General features: G+C 44.0%; 1 protein-coding gene across 1 annotated transcript in view; it reads right to left on the bottom strand.

Moving 5' to 3' along the window:
* LOC120059630 (rho guanine nucleotide exchange factor 40-like) overlaps positions 1–17383 on the bottom strand; it is a 151618-nt gene that overhangs the window by 8533 nt on the left and 125702 nt on the right. Inside the window, exons 2-9 of the mRNA XM_039008755.1 lie at positions 5846–6043; positions 4449–5634; positions 3869–4045; positions 3642–3765; positions 3452–3545; positions 1892–1978; positions 1644–1760; positions 6–104 (exon numbers count right to left, since the gene is read on the bottom strand). Of these exons, the coding sequence (XP_038864683.1) occupies positions 6–104; positions 1644–1760; positions 1892–1978; positions 3452–3545; positions 3642–3765; positions 3869–4045; positions 4449–5634; positions 5846–6043 (2082 nt within the window). The remainder of the gene's footprint in view (positions 1–5; positions 105–1643; positions 1761–1891; positions 1979–3451; positions 3546–3641; positions 3766–3868; positions 4046–4448; positions 5635–5845; positions 6044–17383) is intronic.

Consider the following 17383-nt stretch of genomic DNA (forward strand, 5'->3'; position numbering starts at 1 on the left):
AATACCTGCACTGTGTCAATCTTACGGCCTTCCTCTAGTTTCCTGATGGCCGTTAGTAGCAAACCTGAGGCCTCTTGGAGATCTGACATAAAGGGATGAAGTTTCTGAAAGATAAATGTTCTGATCATCAGACGTCAAAGCAGAACAACAAACAAGAGTTCTGTAGTATCTGTTAAAAGGCCGTGGCATAATATCCAGTCGAAACGTGACTAAATGTTGTGCCAGTTTTGGTGTTAGGCAGGTTTTATTATATATATTTTTTGCTGGGTGTCCTCTAGGGGTCTAGCTGAAGGAGCTGCAGCCAGTCCTAGTGGCTTTAGGACAGGGTGTCCTCTAGGGGCCTACCTGATGGAGCTGCAGCCTGTCCTAGTGGCTTTAGGACAGGGTGTCCTCTAGGGGCCTACCTGATGAAGCTGCAGCCAGTCCTAGTGGCTTTAGGACAGGGTGCCCTCTAGGGGCCTACCTGATGGAGCTGCAGCCTGTCCTAGTGGCTTTAGGACAGGGTGTCCTCTAGGGGCCTACCTGATGGAGCTACAGCCTGTCCTAGTGGCTTTAGGACAGGGTGTCCTCTTGGGGCCTACCTGATGGAGCTGCAGCCGGGTCTAGTGGCTTTAGGACAGGGTGTCCTCTAGGGGCCTACCTGATGGAGCTGCAGCCAGGTCTAGTGGCTTTAGGACAGGGTGTCCTCTTGGGGCCTACCTGATGGAGCTGCAGCCGGGTCTAGTGGCTTTAGGACAGGGTGTCCTCTAGGGGCCTACCTGATGGAGCTGCAGCCAGTCCTAGTGGCTTTAGGACAGGGTGCCCTCTAGGGGCCTACCTGATGGAGCTGCAGCCAGTCCTAGTGGCTTTAGGACAGGGTGTCCTCTAGGGGCCTACCTGATGGAGCTGCAGCCAGTCCTAGTGGCTTTAGGACAGGGTGCCCTCTAGGGGCCTACCTGATGGAGCTGCAGCCTGTCCTAGTGGCTTTAGGACAGGGTGTCCTCTAGGGGCCTACCTGATGGAGCTGCAGCCAGTCCTAGTGGCTTTAGGACAGGGTGCCCTCTAGGGGCCTACCTGATGGAGCTGCAGCCTGTCCTAGTGGCTTTAGGATAGGGTGTCCTCTAGGGGCCTACCTGATGGAGCTGCAGCCAGTCCTAGTGGCTTTAGGATAGGGTGTCCTCTAGGGGTCTACCTGATGGAGCTGCAGCCAGTCCTAGTGGCTTTAGGATAGGGTGTCCTCTAGGGGCCTACCTGATGGAGCTGCAGCCAGTCCTAGTGGCTTTAGGACAGGGTGTCCTCTAGGGGCCTACCTGATGGAGCTGCAGCCTGTCCTAGTGGCTTTAGGACAGGGTGTCCTCTAGGGGCCTACCTGATGGAGCTGCAGCCAGTCCTAGTGGCTTTAGGATAGGGTGTCCTCTAGGGGCCTACCTGATGGAGCTGCAGCCTGTCCTAGTGGCTTTAGGACAGGGTGTCCTCTAGGGGCCTACCTGATGGAGCTGCAGCCTGTCCTAGTGGCTTTAGGACAGGGTGTCCTCTAGGGGCCTACCTGATGGAGCTGCAGCCTGTCCTAGTGGCTTTAGGATAGGGTGTCCTCTTGGGGCCTACCTGATGGAGCTGCATCCAGTCCTAGTGGCTTTAGGACAGGGTGTCCTCTAGGGGCCTACCTGATGGAGCTGCAGCCAGTTAATGTGGTTGTAGGGAAGGGTGCCCTCTAGGCCTGAGCTCAGCTGGCTCCCCTCCACCAGCTTGTGCAACCCCTTCAGTGAGGTCACCACAGCAATCTACTTATAGATAGAGAATGGCACACTCAGTGACATCAGAGAGCAAGCCACCCAGAATGAATGCATTAACTGTTTCTGAAATTATAAGCCTGATGGAAATCATTAGAGGAAACCCTTGATTCAGATCTGACCTGTAGTCTAGGACATTTCTCTGTGCGATGGCAGCTCTCCTTCTCCACTAGGATCAAGACACTGTGTATTGCATGGGGAATCTGCTCCTGTAACATAATCCAAATAGGAGACGTCACAGTAATAAATAAGTATGAGTAAATACAGTAGCCTATAACTGCAGGTAAAACTGAGCACAATCTGGGGAGTAAAGACACGAATAAACAGAGGGAAAAGTCCAGAGTCCGGGTAGGAATAAAAAAATAATTCCCCGTTATGTCAAGATCACAATTTATTTATCTCATGATCACTACATAACAAAAGTTATTTTGTCGAGATTACAAGGATTTTCTCATGATCACGACATAGCAAAATAGGAGTGGACGTATTGTGGATGTATTGATGACAGATTGACAGTATGGCTGAGGCAGCAGAGCCCATGGTGGATCAGCGCATACGTTTATATTGATTGCTACACTAAGGGATGGTACATTTCATGCTAACATCACACTTTCATTTGTGTTTGGCGCTCATTATCAGTGTATACGTTAGAATGTTAGCAAGCTAAATGTCCCTTACCTTGTGCCAAGAGCTTGTGGGGGAGCTAAGCCCTCATGAGGCTTTTAACCCCTGAACGATGTCTGACAGGCAAAGCCTGTTCGCCACCCCCAAGCAACAACACAGCTAACTTGGCTAGACTTGTGAGTGAATGAGTGACTGAGTACGAGCTAGCTAGTTAGCTAGGTAGTTCAGTTAGCTAGACTAGTTTGTTAACTATGCTGGTTGTTGGCTTGCATAACTGATACAGTATGTGTATAATTGTATGGGACACTTAATGTTTTATGGATAATATTTACATTTACAGAGTGGCTGTATCCATTCCTGACTGGCTGATCAGATTACATTCCAGCCTCAGAGCTTGATCAGATTCAATAGCATCCTCAGAGGCTATAACCCACTCTGGATTATATGCATCTGCCTATAAAGCACTTAGACAGTTAGTCTGACTGCAAGGAGCCTTAACTATAAAACAGCCTACAACGCAGCATCCTGACTTTTCAGCCTCAGAGGCTGAAATTGAATCTGATCAGCCTGTCTTGAATGGAGCTCACCCACAGTAAATGTAAATATTATCCACAAAACAAGGGTCTCTTATAATTTTAAACATATCTGTTATGCAAGCTAACAACCAGCATAGATAACATGCTAGCTTGCTAGCTAACAAGACTACCTAGCTAACTAGCTAGCTCACCAGACTAGCCAATTTAGCTGTGTTGTTCCTTTCATGCGATTGGCTGTGGTCTTGGGGGCCAGCACGGAGCCTGTGAGACATGCCCCAGGAGTGCATTGCATCAATGCAGCCACAAGGCTCCTTGATGTAGTGGTTATTGTGCATCTGAACAAATGAATGGATGATGCGTGGTACTTTTCATTATCTTGTGATCTCGACATAACAACTGAGATAAATAAGTTGTGATCTCGACATTACAAGGGAATACTTATTTAGATAGCTGCTACCCTCTTGTGGTGATGTTGTGTAGTGATGATTCCAAAATGACAAGGAAGATGCCAAGTCTTCTTACCTGAACCACCAACAAGGCCTTATTGAACTGTGGTGGAGGTGGAGTCTTCCGAGCATCAATAACTAGTGTCATTCCAAGTTCTCTTAGTTCTCGCCTAGAAATTATAAAGATGAAAACAATGAATTAAGAATACAATCCAATGGTTCAGGCTACATAAGAGAGGGACCAGCCCAGGGGGTATCATACATACCTGATTATGGAGTGGAGGTAGAGCAGCAGTTTGCTGAGTTCCAGACTAGACACTAAAGGAGATCTCCATCCTTCCTTGTCTCCGTAGACCTCAACCACCAACCGACCTGTCCTGTCTCTGCCACCTGAGTATGGGAGAGGGGAACATGAGGATCTGATACACTTTCCTTGGATAGATATCATACACCTCTGTCTCTGAGGCAAACCATGTAAGGGGGTTTTCCATACCAGTTAGACATGCGACTCCCATCTGGAGATGGTGAGTGCTGGGTTCTGCTGAGGCTGGTAACAGGACCTTAGAACTGGGCACAGCATAGTGACCCAGGGGCTGCTGGGTAATTTCAAGTGGAGGGGTCTGGTGTCCGTTTGTAACGGGTATGGAGGGTTGGCCAGCCTGGGAGACATCTTTAGGAAGGAGGAATCATACAGAGGGATGTGATATATTTAATATAGTACAGAATAACAACAACATGCCATGCTGTAGACCTCTTACCTTGGTTGGGCAGTCTCCGCCTGTTCATCTTTGGGGAAACCAGTCCAAAAGCTGTGGTGTTTTTACATTTCACTACATGTAAGCTGGGAATCATCTTTGTAGTGAAGTCAATGTCCCTACTTTTTCTTCCTTGTATCACAACTTCACACTTCTCTGATATGTCCACAATAGTGGTCGACAGAGAGGAGGGACATCTCCCATCATCCTCTATGGTGTCATTCAGGCCTTGTAAAATTCCACTGGATTTGGTAGTCATTTCTGTAGACTCCCTAGTGCCACATAGGCCTTGCAAAACTCTACTGGATATAGTCTTACTTTCTCCAGACTTCCAACAGGGAACCGTGCTAACAGGGGGAGTCTGGTCATGGTGACCTGGGTCTGGATAGTAGCACTGCTGGGAGGGACCAGGACATAATTCTTTACCCTCTGGTCCCAGCCTCCCCTCACATGGACTAGCCTCCTCCAGAACCGCCAGTGTGTTTAGTCTATTGTCTCTCTCAATGGTAACAGGGTTCTGCAGTGCTGAATGGTAAGACTCTCTGTACCGGCACCTGATCTCCTCTGCTTTGGACACCTGGCCCATTCTCCTCCTCATGCAAGGGGTGCAGGGTGGGTCTTCGGGGAGTCGGACGGTCCGGCCACAGTGTAACGGTTCCCTGAGGGGCCGGTGGGGGGCTGGAGCCAAGGCCGGGGGCGGGGGCAGGGCTGGAGCCGGAGGAACACCAGGCCTGTTGAGGGTGACAAGCCTAAATATGGGTGCTCTGGGGTGTGTGTGACTGTGAGCCCCACTGAGCAACGCTTCTTTCTGCTTAGTGAACTCCACCAAGTCTATGTATTCCCCCTCAACTTCAGAGGTGTTGTTGCTGCGGCTGTCCCATGTGTTGGGAGACACCCAGCCAATGGGCTTAACCACAGGCCTATCCTGATCCACCTTAACCAGCCTGGAGCAGTTACTGTCCACCAGACACAGTGACACCGCAATGCCATGTTTAGCAGGAGAGATCCTAGTCTCCACAGAGTACCCAGAGGCAGGGGGAGACAGCGCCAACGAGGGCCCTGGCCTTGCCACTTTCTCCTGTTGAGTAGCAGCAGGGTTAGGAGATGACAAGGCCATAGTTCTGGGTTTATCCACAAACTCAGGTAGAGCCACCTGTGCCCATGGCACCTTCACCATGCCCTGGTCTGTGGAGAGGATACAGTGGCTGAGAAGGGTGCCATGGCGGCCATGGTTGAGCTCCCCCAGCCAGTCCTCAGTGAAGATGCAGGGGTAGGAGGTCTCAGGGATGGGTGTCTCCTCTACCTCCCGACCCTGTCCCTCCTCCTCCCCCAGCAGGCTCCGGACCACAATGCGGGCGGACTGTTCAGAGAAGGGTGCCACCTGCAGGTAGAAGTCCCCTGGGCGCAGCAATAGGGGGTTGATGGAGGCAAGCTGGATCACCACCTTCTCATGCAGACACAGAGGCCAGCCCTCACAGCGGAACACCACATCAGAGTACTGGGCCTGACGGGAAAAATGACAGACATTTCTTTACCATTTAATTTGTCTTTACACTTAGCATTACTTTGCAAGCTTTGTAATTGAGGTAACTTTGTTTTGTATAGGTGGTCTTTATTTTAGCCTATTTGCCTTATATAATGTGTATGGTGAACTGTTATGTATTTTTTGTATAGCATCTGTGTTGATGTGTATAGCTCTGAGGCTGTTGACTCACACAGGCAGCCTGCTGAACACTCTCAAGGATGTGTTTGGCTGTAATGAGGAAGTCCAGCAGACACTTGAGTGCATCTCCTTGGTAACGTTCCTCTATGACCTGGAAGAGCTGGCTCAGGACGGTGGGGGCTGTGGCCTCGAAGGGAGGGTAGAGGACTGAGAGGGTGTTCTGGATGGACCTGTCTAAAGACTCAGGGTTCTATTAACATAAGAGACAGGCCTGAGGTCAGCACAAACATAAGTAAAATATTCAAATGTTTTTTTTGGCCCAAGAAAATATGGAGATAAAGATTAGATACAGACAGGAGTTGTTTTTCACATACATAGGCTGCGGTACATTTGTATCACATATCGAATTTTGAACATCTAAAAGCATTTCTGCATTCCTTTAAAAAAAGCTTAATTGACATCCATAAGGTCATAAAACACACAAACACCATTGTCTGCTATCCTTTGTTCCTGGCATCCCTTAGTATGTTTCCAGTAAGACCTCAGACCTCAGACCTTTTTCCTTCTTCCTTCATACAGAACAATCCATAACCGTTCACCAGAGACAGATGTTGACAAGGACAAAGTTGCTGTGGATGTCAGGGTGGCTACAGTATCACATGAGATACTTGAGCAGCATAAGCAGCATATCGGCAGATACCAAGCATCCATAAACAGACTGGGGGTCTCTGCTAGAGGAGAGGCCTGGTTTATGGTTTCACATTCTCTTTGACCTCCTCCGTGGTGGCCCATCAACCACTTTTAGGCCCTGCTTAATTTAGCTTTGTGAAAGCCATGCGTCTGCTGTGGGAGGTAAATGTATATGTGAATGTTCCTTGTCTCAATGGAGAGTCTCTGTAGGAGGAAACATGGTTCTATGGTCCCTGGTGCAATGTGGTTACCATGCCTTGCCAAGCTACGTAGACTGATTTCAATATAATTGCAGGGATATTATGACTGGCAAATGTTACTAGACACCACCCTCTTTATTGTTCAATTATATTTCAACAGATTGTGAATTAGAATAAATTTACACAATAGAGTTATGAAGCCATTTTATCAACAATACACATTTTCCTCAATGGGAAAATCAGTTGCCTACTTGCTCATAGTGATGAGTTTGTTTTGAATGGAGAAATACCACTGTAATGATTCCACAGATCATTCCACAGAACTCAGTGTATCCCAGCTCTGGTGTGGAGATGGAGGGAGAGTCTGGGCATATCAGGTCGTGATCAGAATGATCCCTTTGGACCTTGTCTGGCTGACTAGCCTACTTCCTTTAAAGCTCTCAGTTATTACTCCATCTACTAGTCTATGTTGGACAGGAGAAAAACCTAACCCTTGTCGTTTGTTGTTATCAGACTGGCCGGTATTGCCCAGAGTTCGTTCGCCAGGGGAGGCATCTCCTGCCTCTCTACCCCCATCCGATAGCAGAGTCGAAGGAACACAGCAAGAGGAGCATGGCAATCAACGATGGTCGCATGTCACGAGCCGTGGAAGCCGAAGGCAGCGGCCTCCCGCAAAGCAGTATACACTCCCAACGAGAGGCCTGGAGCGGATACAAACAACAAATAGTTTCACCGCCCTGGAGCCTGATCTTTCTGCACCTTGGTCGCTGAGGGTACCTGTGTCTGCGGCCGCAGTACTTACTCCTACTCCTTCCCCTATGATTTCAAAGTCGACGTCGGCAACCTTCCATCCCTGCTCTGGATCGAGCGAGGCTTCTCCATCTGTCGGAGGCCTGCACCAGGCGCCGGGAGCTACGGGGCTCAAGTTATCCTGCCTCTTGCCCGTCCTTAAAGGGTTCTCAGAATCCTGTGAAGCATGGGAGTGGGCAGATTTCCTCGTCCTTCTTGCCAGCCCTGATTTTGGGCAGCTCCATGGTAAGAAATGTGACTGTTCCTGGTGCAAAAACAATGTCCTATCCTGGAGCTGGAGTGAAGGACATTACTAAGCTGCTCCAGAATGTACTATGCCAGGACATGGACATTGATTCTATCATAGTCCATGTGGGTTTTAATGACATTATGAAGGGCAGCTCTGAACAGTTGAAACTGGATATCAAAGAGCTGATTGACTCTCTGCTAGACACTAATAAAATAGCCATCATATCTGGCCCTATACCCTCTATGAATTGTGGCATTGAACACTTTAGCAGGTTTCTTTCTCTTCACAACTGGCTACGTGATTATTGCAGCTCAATGGGTGTAACTTTTGTTGACAATTTTGATACCTTTTGGAAACAGAACACGTTTTATAAGGAGGATGGGATCCACCCAAATCATTTGGGTTCCTGGATCCTTTCAGAGCATTATAAGGCTGGGTTGAGACAATGACTTATCAATGACCCAAGCCCAGCTCAGTTAATCCCTACCATTGTGTCGCTGAGTCATCGTAACGCTTTAGCAAATGTACATGTAATGTAATTTATGTCCCTCTAACTGCCCTGCATGCCTCTGCTGATCCTACAGCTATTGTATGCAGCAATCATGTGCCTATGATCCAGATTTATGCTGTTAGCACTGAGGCTGTGTGCCCTAGTAGGAAGTCCACTGTGTGCAGATCACCCTGCACTAACATAAATAACATGACAATGTCTACTTCTGCTAAGCTTCCCAGTAAAGCAATGAAAACAAACAAGCATCCCATAAAAGTTCTCAAAATAGCCCACGTTAACATATGTAGCTTAAGAAACAAGGTTCATGAAATTAATCACTTGCTTGTAACCTATGACATTCATACTCAAGAAAAAGCTTCCCTGTAACCAGTGCCTGCAACATGGTTCAGGTTATCAGTCAACCTACCAGGGTAGTTACAAACAGCACAGGAATAAAATCATCAACATGTATTGATCACATATTTACTAATGCTGAATAAATGTGCTTGAACGCAGTATCCAGATCCATCGGATGTAGTGATCACAATATAGTAGCCATATCTAGGAACACCAAAGTTCCAAAGGCTGGGCCTAATATAGTGTATAAGAGGTCATACAATATGTTTTGTAGTGATTCCTATGTTGTTGATGTAAATAATATTTGTTGGTCCATGGTGTGTAATGAGGAGCAAACAGATGTTGCACTTGACACAATTATGAAATTGCTTATCCCAGTTACTAATAAGCATGCACCCATTAAGAAAACGACTGTAAAAACTGTTAAATCCCCGTGGATTGATGAGGAATTGAAAAATTGGTTGGTTGAGAGGGATAAGGCAAAATGAAGGGCAAATAAGTCTGGCTGCACAACCGATTGGCAAACATACAGAGAAATCATGTGACTGAACTGAAAATAATAATAAGAAACTACACTATGAAACAAAGATAAATTACAAAGAATGATAGTAAAAAGCTTAGGAGCACCTTCAATTACATTTTGGGAAAAAAGGCAAACTCAACTTTATCATTAATTGAATCAGATGGCTCATTCATCACAAAACCGACTGATATTGATATAACTACTTAATGATTTTTTAATTGGCAAGATTAGCAAACTTAGGCATGACATGCCAGCAACAAACACTGACACTACATATCAAGTATATCTGACCAAATTATGAAAGACAAAAATTGTAATTTTGAATTCTGTAAAGTGAGTGTAGATGAGGTGAAAAAATGATTGTTGTCTATCAACAATGACAAGCCACCTGGGTCTGATAACTTGATTGGAAAATTACTGAGAATAATAGCGGACGATATTACCACTCCTATTTGCCATTTAAAAAAAAAATGTAAGCCTCCTAGAAAGTGTGTGCCCTCAGGCCTGGAGGGAAGCAAAAATCATTCCGCTACCTAAGAATAGTAAAGCCCCCTTTACTGGCTCAAATAGCCGACCAATCAGCCTGTTACCAACCCTTAGTAAAGTTTTGTAAAAAAATTGTGTTTGACCAGATACAATGCTGTTATACAGTAAACAAATTAACCACAGACTTTCAGCACGCTTATAGGGAAGGACATTCAACAAGCACAGCACTTACACAAATTAGTGATGATTGGCTGAGAGAAATTAATGATAAAAAGATTGTGGGGGCTGTTTTGTTAGACTTCAGTGTGGTTTTGACATTATCGATCAGAGTCTGCAGCTGGAAGAAAGTATGTGTTATGGCTTTACACCCCCTGCTATATTGTGGATAAAAAGTTACCTGTCTAATTCCCTAGGGCAGCTGTCTAGGCCCCTTAATTGCTTTGAGTAAAGCCAGTGTGTCTATGTAGGCAGATGACTAAACACTATACACGTCAGCTACTACAGCGACTGAAATGACTGCAACGCTTAACCTCTACGGGATCGGTGTCTTTCCCGCGGGACAGTTGAGCTAATGTAAGCTAATGTGATGAGCATGAGGATGTAAATAACAACAACAAAAAATCCCAGGACACAGGCATATCTGATATGGGCAGAAAGCTTAAAATCTTGTTAATCTAACTGCACTGTCCAATTTACAGTAGCTATTACAATGAAAGAATACCATGCTATTGTTTGAAAAGAGCGCACAATTATGAACTTGAAAATGTATTAATATACCAATTAAGCACATTTGGGCAGTCTTCATACAACATTTTGAACAGATATAAAATGGTTCATTGGATCAGTCTAAATATTTTTTACATACACTGGTGCCATCTAGTGGCCAAAATCTACATTGTGCCTGGGCTGGAATAATACATTATGGCCTTTCTCTTGCATTTCAAAGATGATGGTACAAAAAGAATACAAAAACACACAATTTTTTTCTTTGTATTATCTTTTACCAGATCTAATGTGTTATATTCTCCTACATTAAGTTCACATTTCCACAAGCTTCAAAGTGTTTCCTTTCAAATGGTATCAAGAATATGCATATCCTTGTTTCAGGTCCTGAGCTACAGGCAGTTAGATTTGGGTATGTCATTTTAGGCGAAAATTTAAAAAAAGGGTCAGATCCTTAATTATTAATTATCAAAGAGCTGCAGTTAGTTTCAGAATGGGTGACAAGGAATAAGTTAGTCTTAAATATTAAAACAATTAAAAGCATTGTATTTGGGACATATCATTCTCTAAACCCTAAACTTCAACTAAGTCTTGTAATAAATAATGTGGAAATTGAGCAAGTTGAGGTGACTAAACTGCTTGGAGTAACCGTGGATTGTAAATTGTCATGGTCAAAACATATTGATACAACAGTAGTTAAGATGGGGAGAAGTCTGTCCGTAATAAAGCGCTGCTCTACCTTCTTCACAGCACTATCAACAAGGCAGATCCTACAGGCCCTAGTTTTGTCGCACCTGGACTACTGTTCAGTTGTGTGGTCAGGTGCCACAAAAAGGGACTTAGGAAAGGTGGAGGAGGGATTGACTTCATTCAGTACTTGCATTTGTAAGAGGTATTGACATGTTGAAAGCACCAAGCTGTCTGTTTAAACCACTAGCACACAGCTCGGACACCCATGCATACCCCACAAGACATGCCACCAGAGGTCTCTTCACAGTCCCCAAGTCCAGAACAGACTATGGGAAGCGCACAGTACTACATAGAGCCATGATTACATGGAACTCTATTCCACATCAGGTAACTGATGCAAGCAGTAGAATCAGATTAAAAAACTGACAACAATACACCTTATGGAACAGCGGGGACCGTGAAGCAACACAAACATAGACACAGACACATGCATACACACACATGATAACATACACACTATACACACACGCACACCTGGATTTTGTGTTGCAAATATGTGGTAGTGGAGTAGGGACCTGAAGGCACACACTTAGTGTGTTGTGAAATCTGTTATGAATGTATTGTAATGTTTTTAAAATTGTATAACTGCCTTAATTTTGCTGGACCCCAGGAAGAGTAGCTGCTGGCTTGGCAGCAGCTAATGGGGATCCAAAATAAATTCAAATCTCTGCAGTGCACCCAGTAACCAAATCTGCATTCTGGCTACTCAATTTGTACACTTTTATGAAACAAGAGACTAGCCCTCTCCTAAATCTCAGGACCATTTCTGCAAATAACATGAACACTCCCTCTTGATACCTCCAAAGACAACAACCATCTTGCATGACTGGGTCACCACAGTTCAGACCGTTCCCCAGTAAAGTGTAGAGGAGGTAGGACATCACGCTGGACTGGGGTCCCCTGTATTCGGTGGTGGGCTCATAAGTATTTAGAATTCAGAATGTTGTGGAGATTCAGTACATGTGGGATTTTCATTTTATAAATATTTGGATCATTGTCTTGGAAAGCTGTGTTCCTCCTGAAGGTGATAGAAGCACCTGCTTCGGGGTCCAGAGAGTTTCTATGAAAGATATGTTGTGTTCTTCAGTCTGAACATTGTTTCCACGTCATTTCAACCCAAATATTCTATGTGATGACGTTGAATTAACGCAGAAAACTGATTGGATTTGCAGAAAGTCATAAGTGTAAGGGAATTTTCGTATTTTTTTTCACCCAACTTTTAACCTAAATCCAATGACAGGGAGACATTTTTGGTTGATTTCACGTTGGAATCACGTTAGTTCACAACTCAACCAAGTGTAAATCGTTAAACTGACATCTGTGCCAAGTGGGATGTGATGCAGGGTGGGGCTTGAAGTTGGGTCAATAGAAAATCATAACCTGGGCTGACCCATTGGAACATGTCACTGACCTGAAAACATCTTTCCAGCACCTGTGGGGGGTTCTGAATAAAGCCCTTGTGTTATGTCATACTATAGTTGAATGCTTCTTGATCTCCGCACATAAGTAACCTACCCTGCAGTGCTATTTTATCAAGGCATGATAACAAGCTCTAAGAAAAGCATGACAGGTCACTGCTGGTTTGAAATGAAAAAAGATGAGCGCATCCAAGGGTTTGTAATGTGGGAAAGGGGCATTAGCAGGGCTAGCAGGGTCATGACTCACGGTTACTGTTATGTCTGAGCAACAAGAGAGCACCCTGTGGGTGTAAACAGCAAGTCTGCCTAACGGTCTACTGCTGAGTGCTGACATTTTGCTGAAGAAACACTGGGGACTAAATAAATACACATCCCTCACACTCGGTCACTAAAATAAATGTCTTGTCTCAGATTGAAGTTTATTGCATTAGGATATCCCAGTGTGGGTAGAGTACATTCTGATATTTACCCAAACAACTCCTTCTAAGCCGGTGGCGGACTTTGAACTATCTTCAAGTATTTCAGTATGAATTATCTTGTATACATAATGTCTGGGAGAAATACTATATATAATAGCGAGCCCATGGATGATGTAATTTAGCAGAGCATCAGAGCCATTTCTGACACCAATATAACTTCAAATAGGCAAAAGCTACATTTCCTGTGTTGACTGTTTTTTTTAAACGTTCAACAAATCAGGTGCGGATTCTCCCAGACCAGACCAACTAACTTTGTGATGTCTGAGCAACAGCTCTCTAATGGTCATCAGGAGATAACACTGTCCTGTCAGCCACCCCCAGGATGACCGTCCAAATACCACACATCCTTCTCAGTGATTCTCCAGGGCAGACAGGCACAAACACACAAAATGAATGGTGAACTGGATTGGCTGCTTGACCAATAGAGGGTTGCTATAGCATCCGTCCCTGTGTATCTCTGATATCCTACATCCTGGTACATTATTCACGTTTCTATTCAACATTTTAGCACGTGGGTTAGTTCTGTGTGACTGCTTTTGAATCAAATTATAACCTGCTGTGGCAACCACTAAGCAACCAACACATACTGGCTTTTTAGGAATGCTTCAAACTGGAGATGAGGACAAAAGTGTGTATTGTTTAGTTGGGATGAGCTGCCTGTCAATAACCAACCAAGATGCTATACATCTGTTCAGTTGAGAAGCTGAGAAGCACCTACCATGTATCCAAAGTATAAGACCTTAACATAAAGCCATGGCGCTTGTATTTAGAAGGAACCTCTTTCAATAAAATATGGGAGTGAATAAGTAAGAAAAGTACACTGCTGTTCATATTACGGTCCCTGTGTTGGTGATGTGCTTTAGTCTTACGTCCTTTAGTCTTAAGGCAAATAATGCAAACTAGCACAGTACTTAACAAGTTTTCTTTGTAAGCTCAATCATCTGTGCTGTTTGGGTTTTGTGCCCAGATTTCGACTAATTAAATGTACTGGCGTGCCGTGACATTCATATCTGTGATCTAAATAAATCAATATTGCTGTAACATTGTTTTAATTTACGGGCCAGTTAACAGAATGATCTCATTGCATAATTTGAAACAAAACTCAGCCCAACTGCACTAAAGACACACTGCCGAATCATTACAGACACTTAATCAGGAGCTGTCTAGGTTTAGTGTCTTTTGGGTTCCATAAATGGTTACCCTGAGGGGGGCAGACTGACTGCTGCACTTTTACACACTAATTCAACTCTCCAGGTAAATTGGCTCCTTGAAAACTGTGCTTGTCCCCATAATAATGGAACTAGCTATATTATTAAATAGAGGGTAGAATTTAAAGATAACTTCTCCTTGATAATACCGGAACAAAGTCATGCTACATGTTACCTGAAGTAAATTGGCCAGGGGCGCATAACATGCTGAGGGCAAGTATCTTGCATTACACAGCAGAATTTACAGACAGGCATTTAATTACATAGCAGTAGATTTCCTAAACATCTTAGTTAACCACCTCAGGTTAGAACGTGCTAACGCCCTCCATGAGAACACGCCAAATGACACAAGAGAAAATAAACACAGGCCTAATCTTGTGGCTCTACTGTAAACCACCACTTAGCCACTAAAAAAGCAGATGTTATATTCAGTTTGCTTTGCAAATGTGGCCTTTCTTGCGTGCAAATGCTAATTATGATGCCTTGAGCAGCAGAATGGCTTGAAGTTGGTGGCAAACCAGTAGTCTAGCAGTAGCAGTGATCTTAAAAACACTTCATTATATTAAAAGTGGGGGATCAGTTGCACATCGTCCTACCTGTAATTAAGTCACAGCTGAACATAGTGTTATTCAAACTGCCAGTTTTCCCTCCCTCCCATGATCACAGATATAACAAGTACACATAGAGCATTAACTTAAGGCCTGAATTGTAAGACGTTCCATGAGTGATCTCAATGTTTGAGAGCTTACTGAGGTAACCAGGCAAGACAGTAGATCATTTTTACTGCTGAAGAAAGAACTCTTGTTTTCATGTGGTGATTCAGTGGAAACATACTGATATGATGGTCACTTCAGTTCCTAAGCCTACCTCTCCAATGTACTCTCATCCAGAGCTATAAAGAATATAAACATATAGCCATCCCCTCTCCAGAGTCTGAGTAGCACTTGAAACAGCAAAACATTAATCTAGTAATTTTTTCCCAAAGGGATCCTTCATGTAATTCTATGTGCTAGACTCATGCCTTGCTTTTAAAAGGGGAGATGCAGGGCAACCAATACAGTGAGTGTTTTGTGAAATCACTGGGAATGCACAGTAATTTGAAACCCTCACCTTGAGTCAAAACATGTTGCTGTGTAGCTAGATATGTTAAGTGGGAGTACAGGGACATGAAACCCTACACGTGTGTTTGTAATGACAGACATTATAGGGCCAATTTAGACATTTGAAGTATGTAAATGTAAAATATTTAAAAACATGATGGACAATGATGAAAATCATATCAAAACAGCAAATACTGACAATAAACACATATGAAATGGAATGGCATGAAGTCAAAGTAAGCCATGTTTAGCAACAGTTACATTACCATGTTTCCTACAGTGTGTTGGTTATCCAGTTAAGCAGGAACGACTGTGAGTACGGAGTCCAGTCAGGAGAATAATCATTAGACAGACGTGTCTCACAAGTTGACAAACTGATCACAGTATTCGCCATTCTATCCACATTGACTCCCATTGCTTCGTGAGGAGGTCAGGACTTTAAGCAACAGGAAGACTCAAATAAATAAACATCTTAGAGCTCCTGGGTGATCTTCTGCTGCTGCTAATAGCTCTCCCTGGTGCTATGTTTGTCTGCCCACAGTTTGAGAGGAGGCAGCATGACCCATGCAGCGTATGAGAAAAAGCATGCAGGAGTAAGGGAGAGAGAGAGCGAGAGAGAGCCTAGAGAGAGAGAGAGAAGAGAGAGAGAGGGAGTGAGAGGGGAGGGGAGAAGGAAATCGCCTCAAGATTCTTTCTTACTTTTCTTTTACTCTTAACCTCCGTCTCACCTCTCCCTCTCCTTCTCTCTCTCTTTATTGCTACCTATCCCCTTGTCTCTTTCTCTCACTCTCTCACACACACACCTTTCCACTTTTCCATTCCTTGGCTCTCATCCCATTCCACATTCCTGTCTTCTTTTGGGTGTCTGCATAGTAACTCAATTTGCTTGTTGGTATGGCACTATGAGCATAGAGAATGTGAAGAGGGTGGATATACTGTAGATACAGGTGATTTCACTCAGGAGGCCTAGCTGTGGTTTCTTATTTTTATTTATTCATATTGGCATTCTAACCAGCTTTCTCAAGCTCACACTACCTTGCACATGAACTCATGGACAATATATGAACAGGTGTTCTTATCACAGCTGTGAGGTGAGAGAGAAACAACCAGAAACTATACTAATTTCACCCCTAAGAGTGAAAGACAGACAAACAATGTAGCCACTGATGAACTTTGCTGTCATTGATATCCTGCCACTGGACTGGATATCCTTACTGTGGACAAGCACTTGCAGGTCCAGACAAAGACTAAAATGATACATGGCATCTGCAGTGGCAAGAAAAAGTATGTGAACCTTTTGAAATTACCTGGATTGCATAAATTGGTCATCAAATTTGATCTGATCTTCATCTAAGTCGCAACAATAGACAAACAGTGTGCTTAAACTAATAACACACAAATGATTGTATTTTTCTTTCTTGTCTATATTGAATACATCATTTAATTATTCACAGTGTAGGTTGGAAAAAGTGTGTGAACCCCTAGGCGAATGACTTCTCCAAAAGCTAATTGGAGTCAGGGGTCAGCTAACCTGGAGTCCAATCAATGAGACGAGATTGGAGATGTTGGTTAGAGCTGTCTTGCCCTATAAAAAACACTCACAAAATTTGAGTTTGCTATTCACAAGAAGCATTGCCTGATATGAACCATGCCTCGAACAAAAGAGATCTCAGAAGACCTAAGATGAAGAATTGTTGACTTGCATAAAGATAGAAAGGGTTACAAAAGTCAAAAGTATCTCTAAAAGCCTTGATGTTCATCAGTTCATGGTAAAACAAATTGTCTATAAATGGAGAAAAGTCAGCACTGTTGCTACTCTCCCTAGGAATGTCCGTCCTGCGAAGATGACTGCAAGATCACAGTGCAGAATACTCAATGAGGTTAAGAAGAATCCTAGAGTGTCAGCTAAAGACTTACAGAAATCTCTGGAACATGCAAACATCTCTGTTGACGAGTCTATGATACGTAAAACATGGAAGCCACTGCTGTCTAAAAAAAACATTGCTGCACGTCTGAAGTTTGCAAAAATGCATTGGATGTTCCACAGTGCTACTGGAAAAATATTCTGTGGACAGATTAAACTACAGTTGAGTTGTTTGGAAGGAATACACATCACTATGTGTGGAG

The sequence above is a fragment of the Salvelinus namaycush genome, chromosome 14, assembly GCF_016432855.1.
Source record: "Salvelinus namaycush isolate Seneca chromosome 14, SaNama_1.0, whole genome shotgun sequence".
NCBI lineage: Eukaryota > Metazoa > Chordata > Actinopteri > Salmoniformes > Salmonidae > Salvelinus > Salvelinus namaycush.